The sequence below is a fragment of the Oryctolagus cuniculus genome, chromosome 14 (genome assembly GCF_051225735.1).
Source record: "Oryctolagus cuniculus isolate XC-2025 breed Fujian yellow rabbit chromosome 14, ASM5122573v1, whole genome shotgun sequence".
Lineage (NCBI taxonomy): Eukaryota > Metazoa > Chordata > Mammalia > Lagomorpha > Leporidae > Oryctolagus > Oryctolagus cuniculus.
Window position 1 is genome coordinate 87,603,654 of NC_142880.1, and position 17,308 is coordinate 87,620,961.

The 17,308-nt window shown below is 44.2% G+C and overlaps 1 protein-coding gene across 11 annotated transcripts in view; it reads left to right on the top strand.

The window, feature by feature from the left end:
• Positions 1–17,308, top strand: part of MAST4 (microtubule associated serine/threonine kinase family member 4) — a 623,464-nt gene that overhangs the window by 325,431 nt on the left and 280,725 nt on the right. For all 11 annotated transcript variants that reach the window (XM_051853670.3, XM_051853672.3, XM_089313239.1 and 8 more), the window contains one exon: positions 13,706–13,737. In XM_051853670.3, coding sequence (XP_051709630.3) covers positions 13,706–13,737 — 32 coding nt within the window. The remainder of the gene's footprint in view (positions 1–13,705; positions 13,738–17,308) is intronic.

Here is a 17,308-nt window from a genome sequence, read left to right on the forward strand (position 1 = left end):
TACCTGGGTGGAGCTGATTATTTGACTTTTTACTTTTTTTTTTTTTTTTCTACTTTAAAAGATCCCTAAATGGCCACAATAGCCGGAGCTTAGCCGATCTGAGGTCAGGAGCCAGGAGCCTCTCCCAGGTCTCCTATACAGGTGCAGGGGCCTAAGCACGTGGGCCGCCATCTACTGCTTTCTCAGGCCATAGCAGAGCTGGATCGGAAGTGGAGCAGCTGGGACTTGAACCAGCGTCCATATGGGGTGCCAGCTCTACAGGTGGCAGCTTTACCCACCACGCCACAGTGCCAGCTTTCTAAATGCGTGCAATAGCCAGTGCTGGCCAGGCAGGAATCTGGAACTCCATCCAGGTCTCCCATGTAGGTGGCAGCGACCCAAGCACTTGAGCCATCAGCTGCTATCTCCCAGGGTGCACATTAGCAGGAAATGGGTCTGAAGCTGGGTAGTTGGGACTCTAATATGGGATGCAGGTGTCTCAAGTGGTGACTTAACTGCTGAGCCAATTGCCCTGCCTCAAATCATTTATTTATTGATGGAAAATAATTAAAATACTCCAGCGTCCAGTACATGTGAATTCAAAGACAAGCTAAGCTGTTTACCAGCTTTGGGACTTAACCTATCTGTTCCTCAGTGTTTTCGTCTGTAAACTGAGAATAACAGTGAAGAGTAAACAGATAAGTATGTCACCCTGGAGTCAGTAGATACCATTATGAAGCTGATGAAGACAGATGAGTTTAGCAAAGAAAAACAATTTCCATCAATTGCAAAAATTTTTTGAAGTGAAAAGGAGTTTGCATGATTGATATTTCACTTTTCATGCAAGTAAAGACTACTATTGTTTTAATGGGTGACTTTATCTTTGTGGGGAGCAACTGGGAGCAACTCGGACTAGACTAAGTTACTGGAATTAAGACTTATTCTATGCATCTGCTCTCCCACAATATGGCGCTGGGAGAGGAGAAAACAGCTTCTACGCAGCTGCCTCCAGTTCAACCAATAAACTGTAGGACCTACTCCTGATTGGAGGAGAGCAGCGTACTCGGCGTGTGGGCAGCCGAGTTAGGATTGGTGGAGGAGGACTATAAAGGAGGAGAGAGACGGCATGCACCAGGAACATCTAAGGGGAACATCTAAGGGGAACACCTGTGCAGCCCCCGAGAGAGCCGGCCGGAGGTGTGCCGCTCCCCCACGGAAGTGGGGAATGTGGCAGGGGGAACCGCCCTTCCACGGAAGTGGAAGGGTCGGTAGCCAACCCGGGAAGAACCAGCAGCAAACCCGGGAAGGGCCGAGCAGACGAAAGAACAGCGCAGGATCCTGTGTCGTTCCTCCACGAAGAGGGGGAGCAACATAATGGTGCCGTGACTCGGATATGAAGCCTAGGCAGGGTTTAGTGTCGTTCCTCCACGAAGAGGGGGAGCAACAATCTTGTGTTCCTGCTTGTCAGGGACCATCTGGTCTACCTTGAGTCCTTCAGCGGTTTTGTTTTGCTTTTTGGCCATCCCTTGCTCCAGTTTCAGATTTCAGTTACTTAGCATCCAAAAGCCCTCGGAGCTTCCAGACCATCTCTTTTCCTCATTTCTGATGACACAGTGCCTTTAGCTGCACCGCAGGTGTCTTAAACCTTCCTGGAAGTTCAGTTTCTTCTCTATTCCTGTGCGTCCTACACACATTGCTCACTTGAATCTGACCCCTGTCCATCCTCCTGCCTCTGCCTTGATCCTGACCCTCAGCCATGCTTCCTGAATAAGCCTGGGGCACAGCTGGTTACTTTTCCTCTTGGGATGCTCACGTCCCATATCGGAGTACCTGGGATTGAGTACCTCACTTAAAAAAAATTGTTTGAAAGGTGAGCTATGAGAGAAGGAGAGAGGGAGAGGGGGATGAAGAGAGAGAGGGAGGGCGGGAGAGAGTGAAAGAGAGATTGATATTCCACCTACTGGCTCCCTTCCCAAAAGGCTACAACAGCCAGGGCTGGTCTAGGCTGAAGCCTAGAGCCAGGAACTCCATCCAGGTCTCCCATGTTAGTGGCAGGGAGCCAAACACTTGGGACATCTTCTGCTTTTTCAACTGCATTAGCAGGGAGTTGGGTTGGAAGTGGAGCAGCTGGGACTTGAATGGCAGCATCACAGGGGGTGACTTCACCTGCTATATCACGACTGGACCTCTACTTGACTCCTGATCCAGTTCCCTGCTGGTGTGAGTGGGGAGGCTGCTCATGGGCTGGCTTAGTGCGGACTGATGCAGGCGTTTAGGGAGTGAGCCAGCAGGTGCAAGATCTCTCTTCTCTCTCTCTCTCTTTATCTGGGCAGGGGTCCCTATCTCTCTGTCACTCTGCCTTTCAAATTGATAAGTCTTTTTTTTTTTTTAAGTTATTTTGTTTAAGGAATACAACCATGCATTTAATATATACATATTTGAGAACATGATGGCTCTTCCCCGCCCCCCGCCACCTTCCTCTCACCCACACTCCAGCCTTTCTTCTTCCCCCCTCTTCCTTTCCCATTCTTATTTTTTGGAGATCAACCTTCAGTTAATTTTTATATTCATGAGATTAACCCTATGCCGAGTACATTGATTAGTATGAAGAAATAAAGGACGAAAAGAGCCTTCTAATGTCCCTGCGATCTCGCCCTCTGTGAGCCGCTCTACTCTCTAATGCCAGAGTGATCCTTTTCACCATGCCAGTTTGATCGTGTTGTTCTCTGATGTAAAATCCCATGAGCTCCCCTTTGCCTGTAGGAGAAGGGCATCTCTCTCTGCTTCCATTCTCCTCGTGTGTTGGGTTTTCCCTCTCCTCTGCTCCGGCCCTGCGGAGCTTCCTAAGACTTAGGCATTGCCTCACCGCACCCTACCCTACCGCACCTGTTCGTATGGAATCCCCATCCTCTGCTGCTCCTGAGGCTGCCTGGCTGCCTCGTAGACATTGCAGAAGAGCAAGCAGATGCACGGAGCTTGTCAATGGGAGATGTTTGAATTGTTAGGAAGAGAAAACACAAGTTAAACTGGTTGATTTGGGTGTATGATAGGGTCCTATACCCCAAAAGCCCATGTATGTGTGTTAGATCCACTATTTGGAAGATAGCACTCGGGACCCAGTCTGCACCCATCTGTTTGCTATGCCATCCTTGCTATCAGCTTCCTGGGGCTACTGCCCCTTCTCTCTTAGGACCCCTCTTGAGTGAGGGGGAGGGGGAGGACATTCACTCCCAGGAGCCCTGACAAACATCATTTTGTGCTTTGTCTACCCAGATCTGCTCTCATGCCATCATTCAACCCTTCACTTTGACCTTAGGCAAATGAGCTTGGTTACTAGTTTAACAATCAGAGATTGAGCCTACTGTCAGCCCCACCCGCTTTTATTGCAGTGAGCAGTATTGGGCAAACAACAGTTCTGACCTTCCTCAAAGGTGACTGACGATTCTCCACACCCCCTCCCCGTGTATAGTGCATAGTTTGTAGAAACCTCTATTCCAGGCCTTTTCACACTATATTTTACAGTAAGTGATGTCCTTTATTCCCCAGTGCCTGGAACAGCATCTGCCGTATCGACCTGTACTAAAATGTGTGTGATTGAATAAAGGAAACCCATTTTGCTTGCTTTAATCCCTAAATGTGCCCTTGCCTTCACCCTTGCAGGAGATTTTTGCCTTCTGTGTTACTGAAAGGGCAAAACTTGTGAGTTGGACTCTGCTGCTCTTCAAAAATACCTGGTTTCACCCGCACCTTCCTTCTTCCTTGGGGAAAAACCGACACCTCCCCTTTTTGTTACTCTCTGTGCCAGCGCTCCTGGCTTGTGCATTCATTCAAGTCTCTCTTCTCACTCCCTCGTATCCCCATTCAGATCCACTCTCTGGACTGTGGGGGGAAAAATTGGGACCAGTGATATTGGTTCAGATTTTCACGTTACCTGTTCCTGCTTTCTGTCTCTGGTCGGTTGCTTCTCTCCTGTGTACTTCTGTGGGAAGCCAGTTGACTGCATTATGAAGCTTATACAGAGACTCAGTTTATGAGATCTTGCACGACCGAAATAGATTCCCACATCTTGATTAAGAAACTTCGTAGAAAAAACTTCGAGAACTTTGAGGACAATTGTTGTGGTGTCTGGGTTCATGGTAAAAGAAACAACTTGACAGAAAGGGAGAAGGTAGTTACTTTCTTCTCCACTTTTCAAAGAAAGTAAATATGCATTTTTTATTACTTATTTGTTTGGAAGCCTATGTATGTGCAATGTTAGATCCACTATTTGGAAGATAGTGCCCAGGACCCAGTTTGTACCCATCTGTTTTCTCTGCCACCCTTGCTATCAGCTTCCTGATAGAGAAGCTATCAACAGAGAGCGAGAGGCAGAGAGAGAGAGAGAGAGAGTGCTTCCATTTGCTGGTTCACTCCCCAGATGACTGCAAAAGCCAGAGCTGAGCCAGGATGAACCCAGGAGCCAGGAGCTCCATCCTGGTCTCCTACGTGGGTGGCAGGGACCCAAGTAATTGAGCCGTCATCTGCCACCTCTCAGGCGCACTAGCAAGGAGCTGAATTGGAAGCAGAGGTGGGAATGGATCCCAGGTTACCTGATATGGGATGCAGCTGTCCCCAGTGGCAGCTTAACTTGATGTTCCACAACACTCACTCCAGCTATGTGATTTTGGAATTTTTACAGTTTACTTTAGATTTTTGTTTTAAAGCACAAGCATACATATCAAATTATATTAGGATTATAGATACAAAAATAGAATCAAATGAAACCTACAAAAAGGGAAGATCCATTAGGATTCCCCACCTCCTCGACATTTCCCACTAGGATTTCCCGGACATCTTAGAGGGTGAATGGTTTCAGTGTGCAGGCCTTTCTGCAGGGATCTCCCTACTGATGTTCCAGCTTTAGTCTACCCTAAAGATCATTTGAGAGGAAGACAGATAGCCAGAGAGGGAGGCAAAGAGAAAGAGGGAGAGCGTGCCAGGGAGCTCCCAACTGCTGGTTCACCACCCAGTTGCCTGCAACAGCCAAGGCTGGACCGGAGTCCAAAGCCAGGAGCTGGGAACTCAATCCAGGGACACCAGGTGGGTAGCAGGAGCCTAACTATTTGAGCCATCACTGTTGCCTCCCAGCGTCTGCTCAAAACAGAAACTGAACCCAGATACTGATGTGGGAGGCAGGCGTCTTAATGGCTAAGCTAAACGCAAGCTCCTATTCTACTGTATTTATGTAGAAAACCATGTGTTCTATGGACAGCTTGCTGGATTGTCCAAGGGTTGTTTGAATGTCAGCCACTCTGGCCTCTTTCTGATGCACTGTCAAGCCTACATGTAAGACCTGGTACCACGCAGGGAGCTTTTCTGTCCCCTCCTTCTGCATTCCAAGTGACTCTTAGAAATGAAAACCAGAAAAATGGGGACCAAAGCATTTCTTTAACCAATGCCTGGATAGGCCTCCACCATAGCTAATTTTACACTCTCTCCGGTAGAGAGAGTTGGATTTCAGGTAACCTTCCTTTTCCCACAACACTTCCCACTTGCTGAGGGGAATAGCAACCATTCTAAAACTCCACTACAGCAACGACTTCTAGAAAATTAATATTCTCTAAAGCAAACCCCAAAGGCAAAAGGTTTTTGTAAACTAATAATCCCCGCCGGCGCCGCGGCTCACTAGGCTAATCCTCCGCCTAGCGGCGCCAGCACACCGGGTTCTAGTCCCGGTTGAGGCGCCGGATTCTGTCCAGGCTGCCCCCCTTCCAGGCCAGCCCTCTGTTGTGGCCAGGGAGTGCAGTGGAGGATGGCCCAGGTGCTTGGGCCCTGCACCCCATGGGAGACCAGGAAAAGCACCTGGCTCCTGGCTCCTGCCATCGGATCAGTGCGGTGCGCCGGCCGCGGCGGCCATTGGAGGGTGAACCAACGGCAAAGGAAGACCTTTCTGTCTCTCTCTCACTGTCCACTCTGCCTGTCAAATAAATAAATAAATAAAAAAACTAATAATCCTGAAGAGGACTGGAAAGTGTTAACTTCTAATAAAGAGTGAATGCAAAGGCTTGGCGGGATCTGTAGGGGTGGGCCCAGATTGGTGCTTTAAAAACGTCCTGGAGACAGTAATGTGTGGCCAGGCCACAGAGCCACGGCGGGGGCTGAATTATCTCCATGCCCTTTTATTTTCTCTCCCCGTTGGCATTTACACATTCAAGTTATGCTGTGTGTGTGATCTTGTACCTGCATTAGCTCTTTTGTGTGTGTGTGTGTGTGTGTGTGTGTTTCCCAACTAGCTTTTCAACGTATTTTGTTTTTCTTGTTATGTGTCCCTAACAATTCTTGATCCACTGGCTGACACATCCCGGCTCACTGAACTGTTTCCCTAAATTACTTGCAGTAACTGACCATGACAGACTGGGACCACTGTTAACCGGTGCACGAAAGATGACAGCAGGGGAGCACAAGAACTTGAAATCTGCTGGTATCTGGGTGGTGGTGAGGAAATGGTATAGGCTGGACCTTGCCACTCTATTCGTGGACCAGGTTTTTGATGGAAGGAGTGGGGGAGGCAAAAGTTGCCCAACTTCTGAATTCCCTGTCCATTTTTGTAGTCACTCCCGGCGTCTGTATCTTGGTTCCCTTGGCCCTGCTGCCCACTGTGCTAAAGAAGGGAGCCCGTGTTCCTTTCTCTTGCCTACTTGGCAGCTGGGGCAGAGCCCCAGGTGTGGTCAGGCTGACATTCACAGGGACCTGCCCGGCCTGAGGGAAAAGTGCAGGCACTGGTGGATGCTTCCTGGAGGCCAGGCTCCCCAGGCTGCTAGGGGGCAGAGGTTTGCTACCTGGTCCTTGCCGGATGTGGCTGCATTCTCTACATTTAGTTTCCTGATTCCTACCCATCTTCTGGCTTGGTTTGCCTAACCATCCTGCGCCTTAAAGAGTGCTGACATCTGGCCAGCTGAAGAGATTTTTACTTGTCAAGCCTCCTTCAGTTTGTATTATTTCAAAGGCCCTCAGCTGCTTTGTAGTGAAACAGACCATTGAACCATATGTGGCACGGTCCTCTCTTTTCCATTTTCTTTGTAACACTTTAATTTTACATTGGCAAATATAACTGCATTTAGGTCTGAGGATCCGTGGGATGTTTCAGGACTTGGATGTTTACTGTGGACTGATCGGATGAGGCTGCATCATATAGCCATCCCTTCAAATATTTACCATTTCTTTGCTGAGAACATTGACAATCTTTTTAGCTATTTCAAAATATGCATGAATTGCTTTCACTTTGCTGTGCAATCGATCAGCAGGGCTCCTCCTCCTATGCTAACTCTAGCTTTGTCGCCTTGACCAAAGCCTGTCCTTTGCCTATTACCTGCCCCTGTGCCCCCTGCAGCCTCCGGCACCCACCATTTTACCCACTCCTTCTACCAGCCTGTCTGTTGTAAGTGCCATCACCACACAGTGGTCTCTAGGTCCATCCATGTGTTGTGGGAAATGAGCAGATTTCCTGGGTTTTCGGGATTGTGGATCTCTGCCACATTTTACAGACCCATGCATCTGTCAGTAGACACCTGTGTTCATGACTTGGGGGTAGTGTGCAGACAGCCTCTCTGGTACACTGATTTCAGTTCTTGATTTCGAGTGGTAAAGGGGTGTGTTTGCCTTGGTCCTGAAGGTCTCCTGCTTCCTCCACCTGTACTTTTAGCTCATCCCACCTCACGGCTTTATGGGCCATCTGACGTGGTGATGTCCAAAATTTCTCTCCAGCCCTGACCTCTTTCTTGAACTTAGATTCCTACACAGAGTGGACTGTTTGGAAACTTCTACCTGGAATAATTCTGGACAGACACCTTGAACATCATGTGTCCAAACAAGACCGACTCTCTTTGCCCAGGCCGAAGACTGTAGACATTTCCCGGTTTTCTCTTTCATGCCCTACAAGTCATTCTTTTATAAACTTCTGTAAAAACTCTGTTCAACCCTAAGGCTTTTCACATCTTCACTGCTGATCCTAACCACAGTCTTCTCTTAGCTAGATGATTTCTTTAATTCCCTCAAAAGTTGATTTCAAGTATTACCCTAAAATAAGCTTAGTATATTTGGACATCTATTTGTTTCTTTCATTCTCCATTCACCCGTGTACCTGCCAATCTTCATTTTTCCCTGCCTCCCCATTTTGATACACTTTAAACAAAATTAGAGTAATTTTGGATTTATGGGAAAGTTGGGAGATAGTCCCAACAGTTCCTCCATACCCTTTCCCTTGCTCCCCTAATGAGGACATACTATATAACCTAATGTCTTTATCACAACCAGAACTATAAGCTACACTGTTTTATTTGGGTGTCACCAGGTTCTGCACTAACGCTCTTTATCCGACCCAGAATCCAATCCAAGACCCCGCATTGCCTTCAGTGGTCCTGTCTCCTTGGTCTCCTCTGATTTGTGAGTTTGGGGATTTTTCCTGGTTTTTCACAGCCGCGGCAGTTCTGCAGAGTGCTCAACAGATGTTTTGTAGAACTCCCCTCCGTTTGGGTTTGCCTAATGCTCTTTCATGGGTCGACCCGAGTTTGGGGATTTTTTGGGAGAATCCGCAGGGGCGGAAAGTCCCTTGCACGTCTTCTCGGCGGGCACCTGACGGCAGCACAGCTGGCTGCTGGTGATGCTGCTGTTGGTCACGTGACTTCCCCACTGTGATGCTGCCATTGTTCCTGTTCTCTGCTGCGGGCTTTGGGAATGAGTCCCGAGGCCCCAGTCCCCCTAACGGAGGAGGATTAAGCTCTGCCACTTAGAGGAGAGAGTATGTGTGTGGCTTCTTTCAGTTGTCCTGGAAATGCATATTATGAAAAAACTATGCATGGGTTTCAATTTTTTTCTGTCAAAATAAATATTTTAAAATAATTATTTGAAAAGCAGAGAAACAAAGAGACAGATCTTCTATCTACAGATTTATTCCTCAAATGCCTGCAGTAGGCAGGTTGGTGCCAGGCCAAAATCAGGAGCTCAGTCCAGGTCTCCCATGCCTGTGGCAGGGCCCCAACTACTGAGCCATCACCTGCTACCTCTCAGGTGTGTTAGCAGGAAGCTGGAATTGAGAGTGGAGGCAGAACTGGAACTCAAGGGCTCTGATGTGGGGATACTGGCCTCTTTTTTTTTTTGGACAGGCAGAGTAGACAGAGAGACAGAGAGAAAGGTCTTCCTTTGCCGTTGGTTCATCCCCCAGTGGCCGCTGCGCCGCACCACGCTGATCCGAAGCCAGGAGCCAGGTGCTTCTCCTGGTCTCCCATGCGGGTGCAGGGCCCAAGCACTTGGGCCATCCTCCACTGCACTCCCGGGCCATAGCAGAGAGCTGGACTGGAAGAGGAGCAACCGGGACAGAATCCGGCGCCCCGACCGGGACTAGAACCCAGGGGGCCGGCGCCGCAGGCAGAGGATTAGCCTAGTGAGCTGCGGTGCCGGCCAATACTGGCCTCTTAACAATTAGCTAAATGCCCTCCATTAAACTCATCTTTTAATTCAATTATCCATGATTTCTTTTGAAGTATTGTTATATATTATTTCAACTTTTAAAAAAAGATTTATATATTTACTTGAAAGGCAGAGTTACAGAGAGAGAGGGAAAGACAGAGAGAGATCTTCCATCTGGTGGTTCACTCCCCAGATGGTTTCAATGGCCAGAACTGGGCCAGACCAAAGCCAGGAGCCAGGAGCTTCTTCTGGATCTCCCATGTAGGTGCAGGGGCCCAAGGACTTGGGCCATCTTCCATGCTTTCCCGAGTGCATTATCAGAGAGCTGGATGAGAAGTGGAGCAACCAGGTCTTGAACCATTGCCCATATGGCATGCTGGTGCTGCAGGTGGCAGCTTTACTTGCTACTCCACAATGCCAGCCCCTATTTCAACTTCAATACTCCTCCTTTCTCTTTTCTTAAAGGTTTATTTGTTTATTCAAAGTGCAGAGTAACAGAGAGAGAGAGACAGAGAGAGAGAAAGTGATCTCCATCTGCTGGTTCACCCCCCAAAGACCCTCAACAGGCGGGACTGGGCCAGGCCTAAGCCAGGAGCCAGGAACTCCATCAGGGTCTCCTGTGTGAGTTGCAGAGATCCAAGTACTTGGCCCATGATCAGTTGCTTTTCCAGGTGCATTAGCAGGAAGCTGGATGAGAAACAGAGCAACCGAAAATCGAACAGGCATTCTGATAGGGATACAGCAGCTCAAACCACCCCTTGCAACCCCAGCCCTAGCTTTCTCCTTTAAATCATACTTTGGCCTGTCAGTGACAAAGAATACCTCAGTGATTCTCCGGACACATGTGACATGTGTAGCCATATTGTTTTATTTGTGTAGGCGTCACTGTTAAATTCTTACCAAATGCAATAAATAAATAGAAAGTGACTGTGGACATCGTACATGTCAAAGTAGCTATTTACTGTCTTCAAGAAAGAAACAAGGTATTTTCTTTTGGAGCTGAGCATGCGGGGAGAGAGGGGCAGATTCACTTGTTTGTCCCTCTGGTGTTCCTCGACTCTCCATGAATTCTCTTCCTGGTTTCAAAAACCCCTTTGGTACCTTCAGATCTTCTTGAGAGACCTCGAGGAGATAACAGGGTTCTCAGAAATGGTTAACTTTACTGCGGCTTTATTTTCAGCATGAGTATTTGCTCGTTAGCACTTTGGGAAAGGGGGCTGAGGATTTGGTATGAAGCAAATACTGCTCCGCAGGGACTCTAAGGAATATTAAAGGCGCTGAGTCGTCAATATCAGTCAAGATAATTGAAACCGTTTTCAGTCTTCCTAAGTATATTAAGTCTTTAACCCAGCGATAAGTGTTTAGCTCAGCTGGCTACTTCTTGCCCTTTTCGTCCCTTTTCCCGTCCTTCTTCCTTTCTCTAATTCTTACCTGCCACTGACATTTGCACACACGTTCCACAAGCTTTGGTGTCTGACTCCGACCCATGCCGCAAGTCTGATCTAATTATCTGAGCACGTGGTGGTGACCTTATGCTGATATTAAGAAAACAAAATGAGGACAAGTATGCGAAGTGCCGTCGGGGCTTTGGCAGTGCCGTGCCTGGATGCTGTTCCTTGGTGTCTGGCCAGTGCGCATTTATCAGCCTGTGGTGCCCATACTCAGTTTGCAACTGATAGCTGCAGACTGTTGCAGCCACTGTTCACAAGGTCTTGGCCACAGCACATTCATTTCTCTCACTTTATTACCATCACATCTGATTCCAATTTGCTACCAAATTGAGTTTCCAGGCCTGAGCCTGACACTGAAGGCGTCAGGTGGATTAGCTCCTTCAGCTTGGTTAGCGTGATGGCTTCAGGTCAGTTGACAGTGGCCGATTAAATGTCCTCTGCTCCGAGCCTAGGCATCTGAGCCACCGTCCCATGGAGCTGCAGCCCTGGGTTACCCACTGTAACCTTTCCCCTTGTTTAGAACTCAGAATTCTGGCCCTGCTGGAAAGACTTCTGATTAGAAACAGAGTTGGTTTTTTATCCTTATCTCACTGTTTCAGCAGCTTTTCCTTAGAGACAAGCTGCCAGGTTATGGTCAGGTCATTTGGTGTAGAATATGATTGATTGAGCTGTTGGACTCATGCCTGTGTCCTGTTCCCTGTTCTGTCTTCTGGGTGATCTGTTTACTTAGACTCACTTAGTTGCAGTAACATCTGACTTATTTATTTTTTTGTTATTAATGGCAACACCTCCAGTATCTTTTATGCTGATGTCCAATCAACTGGACAGAGCAGAGTTACCCAATTTGGGCTTAGCCCTTTTGGTATGCAACAGGTTTTACTTTCTTTATGAAGGAAAAGATCCAGTGAGCTGCTGCTTCTAGTGAGTTCTTTTTTTTTTTGAAAGGTAGACTGTGTGGGAGGGAGGGAGGGAGGTAGAGAAAGAGAGAGAGATCGTCCACACATTGGTTCACTCCCCAAATGGCCATAACAGCCATGACTGGTCCAGGCTGAGGCCAGGAGCCTAGGGTTCCAACTAGATCTGCCTCTTGGATGGAGGTCCCAAGTGTTTGGCCATCTTCTGCTTTTCCAGTGCATTAGCAGGGAGCTGGCTTGGAACTGGAAGAGCTGGGACTTGAACTGTTGCGCCAATGTTGGATGGAGGCGTCACGGGTGTCAGCTTTACTTGCTGTGCCACAGAAAGTTCTCTTGTTTCAACATGCATACAAAATTAATTTCTCAGTGCTTGTCATAACCAAAGTTACACATGTAGACAATTGCTGCATGGTTTTCTATGAACAGTTCGGTTCTAAAGGAAAACTGCCTTGGCCAGAGACATTCCCTTGTCTGTGAAGTCTTTGGTAAATGAAGGTATACTTATTTTTCAGACTCAGGGAGCCAGATTCGCCAAACACTATAATTTCTTGGGGGTAGTCAGGGATTAGAGAGAAAACAAAGCAAAGCAAAGAAAGCACATTGTCCCTGAACCCTGCTGCCCTCAAAAAGAAAATGTTAGCTATTGAGAGGAAGAAGATGATACTTCATTCCTCAAATTGTAGATTGTTCCTCTCGCTATTAGACAGGGATGTGATTAATATAACCCTGCCGTGGAAACAGGTTTGCCAGTTAAGAAGTCAGGCATCCTGAATTTAAGGCAACGTATCAAAGTTTTCCTTCCCTCTCCTCTGATGCCCCCACGGCCGTTTTGTATAAGCCATGCTGGAGTGAACTGCACTGTTTACAAGTGACATCTGAGCCTGCTGTTCATTCCACACATTTAAGGATCCAGTAAAAATCGGACACAGGAAAGCTGAGTTTGAAACTGGGGAAGAGGGTGGCGAGGAAGGGACACCTTTCAAAATATAGTGTTTGAGCTCCTGAAAGGCAAAAAGTAGAATCACAGTAATGAATAACCAAATGGATCCAACTGGATCTGCTGAATTTATAGTGCACTCCATTTTTTTTTTGTTGTTGTTTAAATAGTCAGAAACTCATTGCTCTCTATTCTATTACCATTGTTGTCGAGTAACCACTCTTGAGTAGGTGGGCTTCTAAAAACTTCATTCGTGGCTGGACATCTTTCTGAATCCAGTTTTGTTCGCTTGGTTTGTTTCTATGGTTTTCCTATAGCCTCTTTGTGATTATTAGGGAAGTTCTGTTCCTCATTTGAGATAAATGTCGGAGTACTCTTTTAAGATGCAGACATTGCAGTAATTTTTGTGGCTGTCTGGTTACCTCTTACAGGCTCTTGAATCTACTTTTCAATAGCCCAAATGATAAATTACGTGTGTTTTGAGAAGTAATACCAGAGGAAACCTTTTGCTTTATCTTTTTAAAAAAAAATAATAAAGTATAATCTGTAGTCTCCACCTGTCTTGGACGAATTTATTTCTGATTTGATTGCCCTTTTCAGCTCACCTTTCATTTAATTACAACTCTGTAAAATTTCTCCTGCTTCTCATGTCTGTTTCCTGTTTGGTTAAGTCCTTTGGTTACTCAGATTTCCCGTGGGCTTAATTATAGTCTGTGTAGCTCAACATAGTATTTTACTGTAGTTGTTTTGAGGGGATTGATGCTTTGTGTCCTCTGGAATTCAGATAAACTGTGTTTGTACCTTAGATGCATGGTGTAAAAGGGACAATGTAAGAAGGGATCCAGCGTTAAAATCTTTTCTGTATAGAAAATGACAAATCAACCATAATGAAGGATGGTACATGTTATGTTATCCATTCGGTGTCCTGGTAGTCTGAGGTTGATGGAACATCTCCTGTATGTGTTTTCTTTCTTTTGCAGAAGGAGCTGAGTTTGCCCCGAAGAGGAAGTCTGTAAGTAGTAGTACTCTGTTCCCTTGTTTTCTTTTGGCATAGTTCCTAATGTGGGTTGTTCTCTGACTTATTGGGTTTTTATTGGCAATTAAAAAATTAATGATAATACATAGAATTAAGAAAACAAAAAACTTTGAATTTATTTGGAAAAGTCAAATAGTAACGATTTCATGATAACTTCTCGGGTTCCTTACGAAGTTTGCAAATGAAAATGCATATTCCTGGGAGAATGTCATTTTAGAAATTCTATTATATGTGAAGATAGTATAAATTGATCTGAATCAAGAATGAGCACTCATCTGTATGTTCTGGAAATCCGTGATTGTTCTTTACACCATGGATTTTATGCAGAGTAAATTATGTACATTTGCATTTGAATTGATGGAAGGTATTATCAGCTAATCCTGATTCAGGTAATGCTCTTATATTAACATGATAGATTTATGAACTTGGACTTGACTTCCTTATAATGTGTTCCAGCCATTTTTAAAGCCAATAATATATTTGCATCAGTCATAGTATTTTTCATTACAGAGTTGCAGAATGTATTTAACTGCCCTTAGTAGACCACTACATTTAAGGTAGATTTGTTATCAACTGGTGCTGTGTAATGGCTGGTCTAGAAGTATTTGCATTAGGTGTCTGATTTATATTAAATAAGTTTACCAGATTGGGGAGTTCTTTAAAAAAAAATGTTTGAGTTATGTTTCTGCAAATCTCATCATGGAGGATTAGAAAAAATATTTGGTGACCTTTGCAAAATAGGATTCACTCTATTGGCTATTGGCTAAAGTCTGGTGCTTCTCAGCCTTTGTGTGTAGGAACCTAATATTCATTAGCTGTGAACATTTGGTTATGCGTGTTGCTTCCTGCTTTTTATACAAGTTTAGGCTGTTAGATGGACACTGGCTCATTATCGTTAGGGAATGTGCCAGATAAATTGTCATCAGCTCCCAGTTTCCATTTCTGTATGCTAATTTATTCTAGTTTGCCATAGAAAACATGCCTAGAATTAAATTCTTCCAACTTCTCTTTCAGGATTAGGAGATTCTCTTGCCTAAACTTTGGGAGAGTCTAAGCTTTTGATATTTCCCATCATAATGACAAATAAGACACATAGAAATGAAGCTATGTGAAACATTTTTATGGGAAAAATCTCACTTTTTGAGATTTTTACTTTTATTTTATTTATTAAATACCCTACATTTTTCTTCTAATCCTTTTATGAAAACTAAAACGGTGATCAAATCTTGCTTTTATTCTTTACAATAGTTTTTCCTTCAGGTTTTTTCTCTCTTCTTCCTGTTTCTGAGTTATCGTATTAGTGCATTTCCAATAAGTCTTATAAGAATCATGCTAGTTAGCAAATATAAGGCTTTTTCTCTTTCTGCACTTGAATAAGTCTGAATGCTAGTGATGTTAACTGATAGCCATGAGCTGATGTAAAAATACATGCTGATGAAAGAAAATGTTTTTCTTCTGTGTGAGAGAATGAACTCTTTAATAAAAAAGGGATATGAAGTAAGTTTGTTTGAAGACCTTGCTTTGAGCTCATAGTTGGAGAAAGTTAGAATTACATGACTCATTTAGAAACACCTTTCCTAATAAAAATCAGTTGATTATCCAGGTGATGAGATAGGTCAACACAGAGCTACCTTTGTTTTAGTGAGCTATGGAACAATTAATACTTCCAAGTGAAGCAAACCAAAAATAAATATGGCATTTTATATTTTCTATTAAGTACAAATACTCCCCAAAGAATTAATGATGCCTGATATAGCTGTTGCGGAACCAATGCCACTCTATATTTTCTGTGACACCATACAGAATGCCAGTCATTATTCTGCTCATGCAAGCCTCTTTTATGACTTGTAAAGAAAATACTTTTTTTTAAAATGAATGCTGCAGCGATTTGAATGCCAATCTAATGAAGAAGGGCACAAGTGTATCCTTATTAGCTGTAACTGTTAGCCCACATCATGGTACCTGATTATTAAAACTGTTAAGGCTTTCTTAGTTTATTGACTGTACAAATGCCTCCTGCATAAACGCTTTCAGATTTTTTGAGCATTCTTCCAGAAAGATTGGGAATTTGGCCCTGCTGTTCTGCTGAGTCCTTCTACACACTAACAGCAAGCACACACAGTACCATGTTTCTTTTCCTCATTGTCTTTGGTTCCATGGTAATGTGATTGAACTTGTCAGAAACATTGTACTTTGGGAAGACAGTGCCTTATTTCAGTAGATCTGCTTCTAATTTGTGTGTCTTGAAGGATAATACCTTAAATTGCATTTTCATCATTCTGAAACTTAAAGTTTGTGAGATGTTTTTTGAGTATTGTCTTAAGTTGAAAGATAATTTTTAGAGTCATAAAAACATTTAAATTAAAGCTTTCACAAATAAAAGAATACAGAACATATGCTCTTTTTATTACTTGTAAGTCTGAGAAAGCAAACTGCTCTATCTAAAAATAATTTGTAGTTTACATTTATTTTGATAAAAACTCAGATGACAACCTTCTTGTTTCTTGTACGTTTTAAAATTTGCAAAGGCAGTGTGATCTTTTTTAAGATACAAAGAGCAATAGACAAAAGAAGTCAAGGGAAGATGTTATTAAATAGCCAAATAACTCCACATAGGATCCCCGGTCTTACCCGCTCCTGCACTCCAGCTTCCTATACTGATTTATTGTAGCTGCATATCCCATGGAAGAGTAGCCACGCACTGAGACCTTGATCCTAGATTCTTTCAGCCCTTTGCCTGACATTCTCCTTGAAGTTAAAGTTGTCATACTCTTCCCTTCCTCCCTCCCAGCTGCCTATCAAAGCAATGATAGAATCACAGTGAAGTATTATACACCAGGTAAAATGATGAGGATGCATGCATCAGTAGGCATGATCCTCAAAAATGTAGTAGTGATGAACCAGAGCTAAAAGCAACTTCTGGATAAAAACATTTACATAGTAAAATTAAAAGGATGTGAAACAGTATATCATGACGTTGCTGAATATAAACATGCATAGTGAAAGTGTAAAAGATGCACAGGAAGCAAGCTTATCACTAAGGTTACTTAACAGGAGGCAGTAAAAGACAAGGGATTTGAAAGCACTCTATAGGGAGCTCCATATATACCATTAATGGGGTAGTATATGCATAAGTGTTTATAGTATATCTTTTACAATTTGGTATTCATAGAATATTTTTATTTAAAATACTCAGTGACTGCATAAAAGTAAAATTAAAATATTTGTAGGGACTCAAAAATAAAAATATACAATTTAATATATAATTTCTTTTGACCAAGAAAATACCGTATCTGTGGTGAATTCTTTATGCATGTGTGTGTGTGTGTGTGTGTGTGTTGTCTCATGATGAGGATTGGCCCACATGAGTGAGATTTTGCAATAATTGGACTGTCAGATGTGGCAACATTGTTACTTAATGTCTAAGCCTAGAAAAAATTGTGACAAATTTTGTGCTCTTGGAACACTTTATTGTGTACTACCTGGGAGCCTTGGATGAAGCAATGAGATAATAGCTTCTTTAGTGGACATTGTAATACTCAACTTC